At 41.2% G+C, this 11735-nt stretch overlaps 1 protein-coding gene across 1 annotated transcript in view; it reads left to right on the top strand.

Moving 5' to 3' along the window:
* Positions 1-4589, top strand: part of CLTA (clathrin, light chain A) — a 15144-nt gene extending 10555 nt beyond the window's left edge. The window contains exons 5-8 of the mRNA XM_010143834.1: positions 366-477; positions 1826-1879; positions 3102-3137; positions 4140-4589. Coding sequence (XP_010142136.1) covers positions 366-477; positions 1826-1879; positions 3102-3137; positions 4140-4311 — 374 coding nt within the window. The 3' untranslated portion in view covers positions 4312-4589. The remainder of the gene's footprint in view (positions 1-365; positions 478-1825; positions 1880-3101; positions 3138-4139) is intronic.
* The last annotated feature ends 7146 nt before the right edge of the window (positions 4590-11735 follow it).

Raw genomic sequence — 11735 nt, 5'->3', positions numbered from 1 at the left:
AAAAAAAAAAAAAAGTGTGCTGATTGACAGGCTCCCTCACTTTGTCTAAGCACAGAGGCTTTACTGAGATTTGTTCTAGCACTAGCATAACAAGGTGTTTGTTTTTGAACAGTGTGCAGGACAGCAGACTTAATGAATCTAAATTAGTCTACATCCTAAACTGAAATGGACTGTCACAGTTATGCAGTGCAGGCATTCAGTTTTTCTAATCCTTTGAATGTTCATGTATTTAGTTCTCATGGCCTTGATCAAGAACTCACCTAACCCTTATCAAGCAACTATCTGTGCTAGCGTGCTATCAGCTGAAATGTTAGCAAGATCCAGCTTGAACAAACATGACTTACAATCAATTCTTAACTCTTCAGATGCAAACTCACGAAAGCAAGAAGCAGAATGGAAAGAGAAAGCAATAAAGGAGTTGGAGGAGTGGTATGCAAGGCAAGATGAAAATCTCCAGAAAACAAAAGCCAGCAACAGGTAAGTTTTCTCCATCCAGCTGAAGAACAGTACTGAATATGAAAGTAATGGGGAAGGGAGGATAGAATACGTATGGTGAGTCCTAGGAAACTAGTTCTTCAGATCATTAAAGTAACCTCTCCTACTGAGAAATGAGTCTCCAGTGGTAGACTCTTTTTAAAAATTTCTTACAATCTAGATGAAATGTCCAAGAATAGCAAGAGAAGACATTAGATACAAACCAGAATTACTGAAGATTCCTTAAGACACAAAGTTTGAGTGTGGCCAGAAGAAGTTTTAGTCTGCCTATTTGTTTTCATGCTCCTAGCTGCCCAGGTCTTCAGTGACTGTAACTACATGCCTTGAGACTATCAATCTTACTGTTTACTTTAGAACACATGGAAGTGGCCTTCTAGTTAGTCTTTGCTACAAGTTATTTCATTAGATATCTTAAAACCTTTGGCTGCTGCTTTTGGAAGTGTTCAAGAAATAATCTGACTCAGTTCAGCTAGTGAAGAACTAGCTGCTTTGAATTGTCTAATTATGGGCTCTGGGCCAGAAACTAATGACTTGGCTGTTGGTCTGGTAAGCTCTTACACTTAGAGGTTCCATGGGGAATTTTGACTTCAAGTTATGTAAATGTAAATGTGGTAGTACTGATAGTACCACTTAGATATGACCTAGTGTTGACAGTGTAATTATCAGGGCTGCTTTATACTTTATCTTCAAGCCTGTGGGTCCCCAAAGTTTTGCAACACAATTTTTTGTATCAAAATGGCCATCAGGTTTGTCTTGAGTAAGCAGAGTCATAGGTAGACTCTATTTCTCACTAAAGGAAGAAGACAGGCCTACACTTCCAGCAGTGTTAAGGATTTGACACTTTCATTCATTGAGGTATAGTCTTTGGTTGGGCCAAAGAAGGGAACAGGATTGGCACTCTTCTGTTGGGTGGGCAGAGCTCATGACCCCCATAGCTTTGTGGTCAGTATTTGCGTGCATAGTATACATTCTGGAGCAGGGTCCATTTAACAAGTGTTATGCAGGAATGTTTGGTGTTCTCATCACCCTGGTGAGATCTCTCTCCTAATGGGTATCTGTCAATTGGAAGTAGCCTAGTGCTAACACTGGGACTCTAGTTGTAAACTCGCTGGTCCAAACTTCTACGGTGTAGTAGAGCTTTTGCGTTGCCCCTCTGAATCAATGGCTTAGCTGATACATTCCACGTGGCAGCTGCTTGCTTGTTGCACTAAGTCTAGGTGATACAAAGTTAATGTACTTGTTAAAACTGCCTTCACTATGTACTGTACTTCTCATCCTTATCTCTTTTCTTCTGCCTGCTTGCCTGCCTGTTGGACTACTTGCTACCTAGGCTGGCAGATGAAGCTTTCTACAAACAACCCTTCGCTGACGTGATTGGTTATGTGTATGTTGCTTAACTACTAATTCTGTTAGCTAGTCAGCTAGGTAATGAGAAGGGCCAGAAATAGCACTGAACATCTGAAGGTGACTTTTGAATATTTCAGGGCAGTGTAAGCCAATGTAAGTAAATAGCCTTTACTTTTTGGACTGCATCTGATCTGCAGTGTTAAGTGCAGCTTTCCTATGAGGATCCCATACACTCCGCAATATCCAGCACTTTCAGATTAAGTCATCTAGTGTACATACCACTGGAATTTTGATAATTACTCCAGACATGTAGGGATTTATGGTTGTTTCCAGGCCAGCAAACACTGCTTATCAAGATGTGGTGTGTGGGTTAGTGTCTGCAGTCTCACACAGTGCTGTTTTTTTGTTCTAATTGTTTCTGTAGAGTGAAACACAATGTTTAGTTATGCATTCTCTGTAGTAGGCATTTAGCTTCTGATCCGTGCTCATTTCCCTCCAAAATTAGAAAAATATTCAAGCAATGTTTGCATGTAAAGCTCTGCAAGCCAAGGAAGAAAGGAATCACCTGCCATAAATCAGGGTAGAAGAGGTGCATGCATATAGAAGTAGCATGCTGTTAGAAACCAGATGAAAAGTATAAGAAGGTGGCACTGGAAAAATCAGCATTAGCTGCTGAGAGAAAATTAGGGGCAACTCTGTGCAGACATTTTGCCAGCTGTATGGATCAATGAGAATATAGCCATGTCTTTCAAGCTGCAATGAGTATGCTAGTTTGTGCGGAGTGGGAGGATTGCAATTTTCATTGGCTTGTTCTTGTATTTTAATTCCTTCCCTTAATTTGTAGACTTGAATTGAAAGATGGCTATGTCACAGATAAAGGTGACACTTTTAGAAGGTGTTACAGTAAGCCACAGTGTGGCTAATATTGAAGGTCTAGTGTGGAATTCATTACCTAACTGTAGGTGGATGTAACCCAAAACTTGTGAAATGATGGATTTACAGGTGGTGGTTGACTTCTCTGAAGTCACCTGGAGTTAATGTTTGTTTTTTGCTTTTTAATAAACCCCTTATCTTCATATATCCAATGCAAATGTGCAGAATAAGTGCTACAGAATAGAAGTGGCAGCCTGTTTCCTGAATGTAGGCTAAGCTACTAGTGCATGTTCAGCCAGCTGATCATCTGCATTAAACTCATTCTCATTTTCCGTATCTAACTTAAACTTTTTCTCCTTGTTTCTTTTATTCTCTTCACCTTTGAGCACAAACATAAACCATCCTTGCTACAGCCTAGAACAGTTAAGTAAAAAATCTTCACTGCCCCTTAAAAATGTCATGTTGCATAAAGTAGCAGTGTTGTAGTGTCCCTTGTCTTCAGTGGTGTCTGTAACCTTATCCCTGTGAACAGTGCTGAACCCTCATGGGAGAGTCATCTTCACTGCTTTTTCTGTACTGCTTCTTGGAGTAGGTGGATTTGGTTTATCTCTTGAAGCTTACTGCTCTTTCACTTAAGGCAGCTACCAGGGCCCCACAGTTCATGAAAGCTAGATGCTGGAGTGTTACATGTGGAGTGAAGCAATGCTGTCAGCTGCATAGCAATACCAAAAGGACAGAGCTGGGAAGCCACAGGCACTAACCTGTACATTATGTACAAAGCCTCCTTAGGAGTCTCACGGTGTGAGAAGGGGAAATATGTTTATCCTGCGAGCTGACCTCAAATGAGTCATTCCCTATGCCAAGATATGCTTTAGTCTATAGCACCCACAAGCATGGGATACGTGACTTAAAATTCCTCGATTCATGCTGCTTCACTGCACTGTTGGGAATCATCAGCAGGTAGTTTTATGATGGCCTGTAGGCCTTGGGGCTGATTTAAATCCTCAAATGAAATCTTAAGACATGCTTGCAGGGACTTGTAAATTTCCAGTTGGCAAGTGTCCAATATAAGTCATTGAGTAGCAGCGGCTTAACTGGTGCATTTCTTGTGCATTTCTCCATAAATAAAATACCTCCTTAGGAGCACCTTACTTCCTGGCAGCTTGTGTAGTGACTCCTTAGGCAAAGACTCAATAACTATTCTTAAAACCAGACACCTGTGTTCCAGGATTTTACACAGCAATCCTCTGCAGTGCTTGTGCCAAGCATACTATTGCAACATACTTCCATCTCCAGGGTTGGGGCAGTGAGAGTTTAAATATCCATAGTGTCCACAAACATGCTGAAAGAAACTGCATCCTCGAAGAGGGAAGGAGTGCCTTATATGTTGGGCATTAACGCAAGGTGCATTGCATTGCTTTTAGGGCAGCTGAAGAAGCCTTTGTGAATGATGCAGAAGACATTTTTCCGGGCACTGAATGGGAACGTGTGGCTCAGCTCTGTGACTTTAATCCCAAGTCTAGTAAGCAGGCAAAAGATGTGTCCCGCATGCGCTCAGTCCTCATCTCCCTCAAGCAGGCTCCACTGGTTCGCTGAAGGAAAGCGCAAAGGAAATACTACAAATGTGGTATCTTAACCTTACTCAGAGAAGCTATGTTTGCAGTAATTGGATTGTTTCAATTTTTTTGATCAAACCTCATTATGTATCTAGAGCTGATCATTGTATGACTGCATGTTCTTCCTCATGTTTCCTTTCTGTCTGAAATGGGAGAACCTCCAAAACTGTAGTCTCTGTGCTATTGTGCACTGAGGTGTCAATTCCCATGTTACTGATATTAAAGATACTGATATTAAAGATTTGTTAAACAGCAAAATGTGTTGACTTTGGATGAATTGAGAAGGTCTCCTCCTCCCTTTGAACAAGGGGTCTTTGAATGGAGTGTGAGTGAACTTTTCTTTTAGTTGCTAGTGATTTCACCTTGCTGGTGACTGCAGTGCTCCTGGTCTCTTGAGAGGCTGTCCTGCTTGTCTCTATAAGCTTTCTTAAAGCTCTTGAGAGCTTTAGTTTAAAAACTACTTTCCTATGCAGTTTATCACACAAGATAGAAGCTCTAGGAAACTGGAGCAGTGGGCTTGTTAAGGAGCTACTTCTAGTGGAACTGAGGACAGTGACTTCTGCAGGTAAGCAGTGCTATGTAATTTTCTGTTGTCACTCCAGCTGCAGATCTTAGGCTAAAAATACAGTATAGGGCACTGAATAGTTAAAGGCTTTGATATTCTGCTGCATATTCTATTCTGCCATGCTGTACTCAAAGTTTGGTTGTGCAGATGTTGTTAAGGTGTTTTTGAACGGTGTCCTTGTCCTTACTAACTCTTCCAGACACTTTTTCCCACCAGGGTGGTGGACTGGATTTCTTGAGCAAGGAAGAGAAGACTTGCTCTTACTGCTGCTCATCTGCTGAGTTGGAGCTTTGTCTGCCAAAGTGGTCGAATGTGCAACAAACTGATTAAAAAAACCTTTGTTCTGCTGCTTTCTTGGCTCTCTAACCTCACCCCGCATTCACAGGGGCTGTATTCCAGCCTTGATCTGGTAAGATTTACCTTAGCTATCTTGTAACAATGGTCTGTTTTGTCTCATACATTATTTCACCTTTCTATCAAAGATACAGTAGCTTAACTAGTGTGTAGCAGAATTACTTTTAATACCTTTTGTGTACGAGCTGGAAGGTTAGTTCAGGCAGTTTGAAGAGGGCTGCAGATGCAGATTAAAATTTAGTAAGGTTCAGGGAGCTGCCGCACAGCAACTGTCTTAGTAGCAGCTGTGCTCCTTTGGTGGATCATATATTGAATAGATGCTTGCCAATCAGCCTTCAGTAGTTAAACTGTACCTTACTGAGGTCTACAGTGACTGGAGCTATTCTAATGTTTCTAGGTGTCTTCATAAACTACTGATGAGTGGAGATGAAAATGAAAGTAGACTACAGGTCTGGAAACCTAATTCCATGGAAGATTAAAGGAGCAAAAGTATTTTTTCTGAGCTGCACAGAGATACCACAGGTGAATTTAATAGGACCAAAGCACAGAGCAAGTCCATAGAATACTGGTACTCAATGCTAGCCTTGACTAATTATGCATTCACCTTGACTGAAAACTTCCTTTCTTCTACTTACCCCAAAGATGTACAAAAAATGGCTTCTAAAATGACTGGTAATTTAACAAAGAAAGCTCTGTCGCATTAAATATACAAAGTTTAAAATGTTAATTTGAATTTACTGGAATTTGAAAGACCAGCACACTAAAGGAATTCTTGCACACTGAGTCATGGAACTGATTAATCGCCTTGTCCTGTCTCAGTAGGACATTTTATCTGGGCTAATGGCATGGTTTTGAGCTGCAATCAAAGAAAATGGGCAAAGACTCAAATTTCAGGTCAAAGCAATGTTACAGAAGTTAAAGCAGAGTTTTATAAACTGGGTTTGCAGGGGCTAACAATGTGTCTGGATGTTTTTTGTGTATACCATGTGGCTTACCAACGGTTCTGTGGGTTTTGCTTACCTCCTCTAGCTGTTGTGCAGAGATTTTGTAGATTGTCTTGTCTGCTTTAGTTTTATATTCAAGTATGCTAGCTCACTGTCTCCCCTCTTACCTCCTATATCAGTGCTATCACAGAAAGGCTGAGGTTGGAAGGGACCTCTGGAAGTCATCTGTACCCACCCCCATGCTCAAGCAGGGCCATCTAGACCTCGATGCTCTAGCCAGTGTCGTGTCTAGACAACTTCTGAAGATCTCCAAGGAGGGAGACTCTACAACCTTTTTGGACAACCTGTGCCAGCGTTTGGTCACCTTCACAGTGAAAAAGTGTTTCCTGATGCTCAGGAGAAATCCTGAATCTCCTGTGTTTAAATATGTGCCTATTGCCTCTTGTCCTGTAACTGGACACCACTGAAGAGAATCTGGCTTTGTCGTCTTTGCACCCTGCTGCCAGATATTTGTACACATTGATGCCTCCTCTGAGCCTTCTCCAGGCTGAACAGTCCGAGCTCTCTCAACCTTTCCTCATAGCAGAGGAGCTCTAGTTGTTAATCATCTTTGTGTCCTCTCCTGGACTCTCTCCAGTATGTCCATGTCTCTCTTGTGCTGGGGAGTCCAGAACTGCTCACAGGACTGAGGGTGTGGCCTCCTCAGTGGTGTGGCTACCAGTGGTTACCAGTGGTGTGGTTACCAGTGCTCTACTCAGACTTTGTGTTATTCTGAGAATTATTTTAGATACTTGTGACACTGAGCAGAATAATACTCAGCTTTACTGGGGCCAATCCAAGCACTTGTCTGTGCTTCTGAATACTGACTTGCTTCCTTCAGATGTCAACATCTGTCACTTTGCTTTGTGACTTCACATGAGAATGTGCTACCTCTAGGTCCTAGTTGAGTGTACTGATTCCTCTTTTTACTTGCCTTAAATTCCCTCTGTTGCCGCTTGTCTCCATAGTGTGTAGCTGATGCAGAAAACTGTTAGTGGAATCTGGGAAAAAACCTGGACATTGTACCCTTCAAACAAAATCCCAGGTGCATGTTCACAAGGATCTCATGCAGCACTGAGAAGCTGCTGACTCCTCCGAATACACCCTGGTATAGAAAATGTTTTGTTTAGCTTTGATAGGTGGCAGCCAGCACCCAGCCTGTGTAAAATGATAATGAATATTCATAGAGAAAAAGGGGGATGGAGCGAAAGGTCATGGGTTCACTAAAAAGCAGGGAGCCTGGAAATGACAGCTCTGCACCTTTGTCCTCTTAGCCCGAGGAATATGGGTAGCAGTTTTAAGAAGCCATGAGCCAGCATGCTATGGCTTGCCTTGTTTTGTGTTGGTGGGGTTTTTCTGAGCAGCTGGTGGAGAAGGAATTGTGTAGTTTACTCATTTCTCATGGAAATAGAATGGATAAGGTGGCTTGTCTTTGCCAGGAAGATTTCTCCAGTAGTACCAGTCACAAGGGTAAGCTTGCTCTTACGCAGAATTCTCATGTTACTGATAACCCAGGCCTTTCTGGCCTGACTTCGTAGGGGATTGTCTGTTTAAGAGTTTGGTATGGTCTAGTACCAAAGAGTGGGCTACACTGTTCAACAGGCAAGTGTTTCATTTGATCTTGGATCAGTGATGCAAGTTTCACTGACAATTATTTTTTATTACAGTGTTGCAAAGCCTTTGGCTACAGTTACAATCACACCTTTAATCTCCTGCTTCATGTGGCTGTTTACTGGTCACAGCTAGTTACCATATGCAGAAATTTTAGTCAGTGCAAGGCATGAGGTATGGATGAGGTAAAATCTTACAAGCTTATTGAAAAGTGCTGTATCTATACTTACCAGTGTTGTGAAAATGGTATAAAAATAAAGGAACTCTTGGAAAAAAAATCAGGATATTCAAAATTTTACCTTAAGTAGCTGTCATACACTTCCTGGGTTTTTGTGTTTCAAACTTGAACTTTTTTATGTTTAAAATTTGTTTAACATGCTTCATGCAAAAAGAGCTGGAAGACCTAGTATTCAGAACACCTGCAGATACAGAATTACAAAAATGGTGGTCTAATAGTATAAGCAAGGGAAGAGTGGTGTGGAGATGTTATCTCAGACTAATCAAGAAAAACGTGTGCTTTCAATGCAAAGCTTTCTTCAGCTGGCAGTAATAGCCTAACAGTGAGTTGAGATTTCTGTGATATCTGAGAGAGGTTAGAAGAAGGATTGTGAACCCCAGACTCTCCTCAATTATGACAGAAGCAGAAGGAACAGGTGTTCTCATTGCCTTGCTCAATCTGAAAAAGCAGTCATCTCTGATTTTGTACCAGACTGCCATGTATAAGCAGTGGGTGTCTGGGGTACCACAAAAAAAGTACATAGCTTGTGTGAACATGCCAAATGAACCAACCCAGAAGTTTGTGCTAACTTAACAAGTATGCGCTAACTTAAGCAAGGCTTAAGACAAATTTGGCTTTCTGTGGTATTTTCAGAATCTCGTGACCATTTTTATTTGTTACTGAAAAACATTGTGTGACCACAATGCAAAGCATCTGCTTTCAGATTATGAAGCAAACATAGCTTGCTACCAGACTGAAACAACTTGCTGAATATATGGCTGTTGGTGTATTTTTCTAGCAGAAATTAGAACTACGAAAATATGCTACTTTCTCTGGGAAACTTAGCAGCCAAAACCCAGTTGCAGTGTTATTGTGTGGGAAATTATATCTCTACTAGCCTTGTTTGATTAACTCTAACCAAAACAGTAACCATGTGGGATCTAACCCCTTTTATCCAATTATAGTGCTTTAAGAGATGTGTGCTGTCTGTGTAACAGAGACACTGTCCAATCACCATGTAGTTAGTTGAGTGGACAAGAGTCTATAAATTGGGATGTAATGTAAACAATAAACGGGTCTTGCTACACACCATATTGGCGTTCGAGCGATTCGTCCCAGCTTCGGATATGAGCTCTGTTTCATGTCGCGACACAGCACCTACACTTAAGCTGCCAAAGCACTAGTTAAGTCCTGGGTGGGTTTCTATGCTTAGGCAGAGCTGTCATAGACTGTTAACAGTCTTTTTCTACCAGAAGCAAGGATGAGAAACAATATTGTGTATAGGAACTGGCAGTAGTCTTAGTGCGATTATATGAATTATAAGCTACAGCACTAAGAACTCCTTTAAGTCATTTTACAACTTTTTGGCAAGCTGCTGGAGCTTGCTCATGCAATGCTGATTATAAACATCTGTCCTGTGAGGGGTGTCCTACTGCCCAAGCATGTCATATGCAAACCTACTTAGAAAGCTGAACAGTGGCATTCTTGCTAAGACTTCAGCAGTTAGGATACTGCATGCCTTTACCAGAGACACTCCAAAACCAAACCTCCTCCAACAGGTAGTATTATTAGCAGATAATAACAATGCACTGCTTCTCTAGGCTCTGAAATGCTGATAGCTGGGGAAAGAAAGTTCAGCTGTTGTCTTGTGCTTTTGCTCCCCTTCTTCCCTTCCAGTAATGGATATAAATTTGGTTTGCCCTCACTGGAGACCATGATTTTCATAGTATGGGCTGCTTTAAAGGACATAAGGCCAGCATCAAGTAACCAGATAGTACTGCAGCTGTTCTCAGAACATCTGATGTTTGGTCCCCCATGAGATGGGACACAATTGGGAGCTAATGTCCACAATAAAATGCCTGAAGTGCAAGGAAAGTTTCTGAACAGAGGAGGAAGGAGAAACAAAAAAAAATCACTATTATGCTATTGATTATGATTTTATTCTTTCTGATTTTACAAACTCACAAACTTCTAAAGGAAAGCTGCAAGGACTTCTGCACCATTTGCACATACGCAGCAGGTTCTCGTCCAGTTGACAGAAAAAACATTTTCAAAAGCATCTGAAGAACCATTTTCTTAACAAGACTAGATGTTAAAAGTGTTTAGAGTAGAACTTTTCAAATATGTTTTAGTCTTTCATGTTTTCTTTCTGCTTGCATCCTTGCTTCAGCTGCTAGGGAAAAATATAGCTAGAGTCTGAGATAGATACCAAAAATACAGAGCTTCAGGAGGTCTGGAAAGCAAAATCCTGGTCCCACTCTTAGGCATTTCTTATGATGCTAGAGGATGGAAAGACCAAATGACAGGATTTCTCAATGTTAGAATACAGATACTGTTGCTCCTGACCTGTACTACTATCACTGTAGAGCAAAGTCTTATTTCTCCTTGACTTGCTCATGGAGCAACTGTTCTGTTACTGAATTTAGTAGGACTCATCAAGAAAAAACAAGACAGAAAGGAAAAGGAGCTAAGAAATCCTGGTGACATTAAGGCTACTACAACTTTGCAAATGGTTAAGAGCTAGTATTTGCTGATTCTGAGAAAACCTGTAGATTAGAGACTGCACAAGTATTCCTGGAGACATCAAGAAGGAGAGCTGGTGGTGTTTCTAAAATCTGCTAGGAATATGTGAGTTCTCAGTAAGTATTCCTTGCAGAAGACAGAATGAAGTGAAGGCAACTTAAGTAGATTATATTCCAGCATTAGCCAGCAGAACAGTACACTACGGTAACAGCTATTCAGTCCAAGATTATTGCAACCATTGCTCTCTGCTGTACAGGAAGTTGTTTCATTTTGGTTGGAATGTAGAAACTGCCCCTTTTATCCCACTGTACATTACTAGGCTTTGGAGAATATCACCATTATGATGAGCTAGGTGTCAAAATAAATAGGCTATTAAATGCAGAAGAAAGAACAGTCTTGTGACTGTTCCTCCACAGGTATTTTCTTTCTAGGCTAGCTGACTATTAGATGGGTTTGTTTTTCAGTTTCTCTTTGTTACATATAGTTAGTACCACAGTATCTTAAACAGCTGGATAAAGACAGAGCTATGTATCAAGAAGGACTTACTGAAGAAATACAAACCACAGTTTACCTAGGCAAGCCTTCACTGCTATCTGACACACTTTGCTCCCAGGATTCTGAATGTCTTGAAGGTGAAGATGAGGCTCAGATTTGACTTTCCATTATGTGAGCTAATGGTGAATGGAGGACAAGAGCAGTGTACCTGCAGCTGCCAGAACTGCTGAGGAGATGTGCTATGTCACTCTACAGTAGAAGAGATTTCTTGAAAGGTATAGTCCACCACATCTGACTACCAAAGAATAAACAGTCCCCTCTCTGCTAATTTGGCACACCAAGTATTAGACTAAGTCCCTCAAGAAAACCTCAAACAATAAAATGCAAATGAAGTACTGTTGGCCATAGCCAGAAGACAAAGATGCTCACTGCTGCACTTGTCTGTTTGAACTGCTCTGCACAGTGTCAGCTCACTAGGCCATAGTCTTTTTCCTTCATATGCAAAGCTTCCAAAATGAGACTCTGCCCTCTGAAGCTGATGTAATAAATAACTGTTTCCACCAAGTCCTTCATGAACCAAATCTCTAGATGCAGCCTTTTGAATGTAGAGGTGATTTCTCTCATTTCCACCCACTTTCACACTTAGCAGGTGAAAG

The sequence above is a fragment of the Buceros rhinoceros genome, unplaced genomic scaffold (genome assembly GCF_000710305.1).
Source record: "Buceros rhinoceros silvestris isolate BGI_N320 unplaced genomic scaffold, ASM71030v1 scaffold28279, whole genome shotgun sequence".
Lineage (NCBI taxonomy): Eukaryota > Metazoa > Chordata > Aves > Bucerotiformes > Bucerotidae > Buceros > Buceros rhinoceros.
Note: the sequence above shows the minus strand (reverse complement) of the source record. Positions and strands in the feature narration are given on the sequence as shown.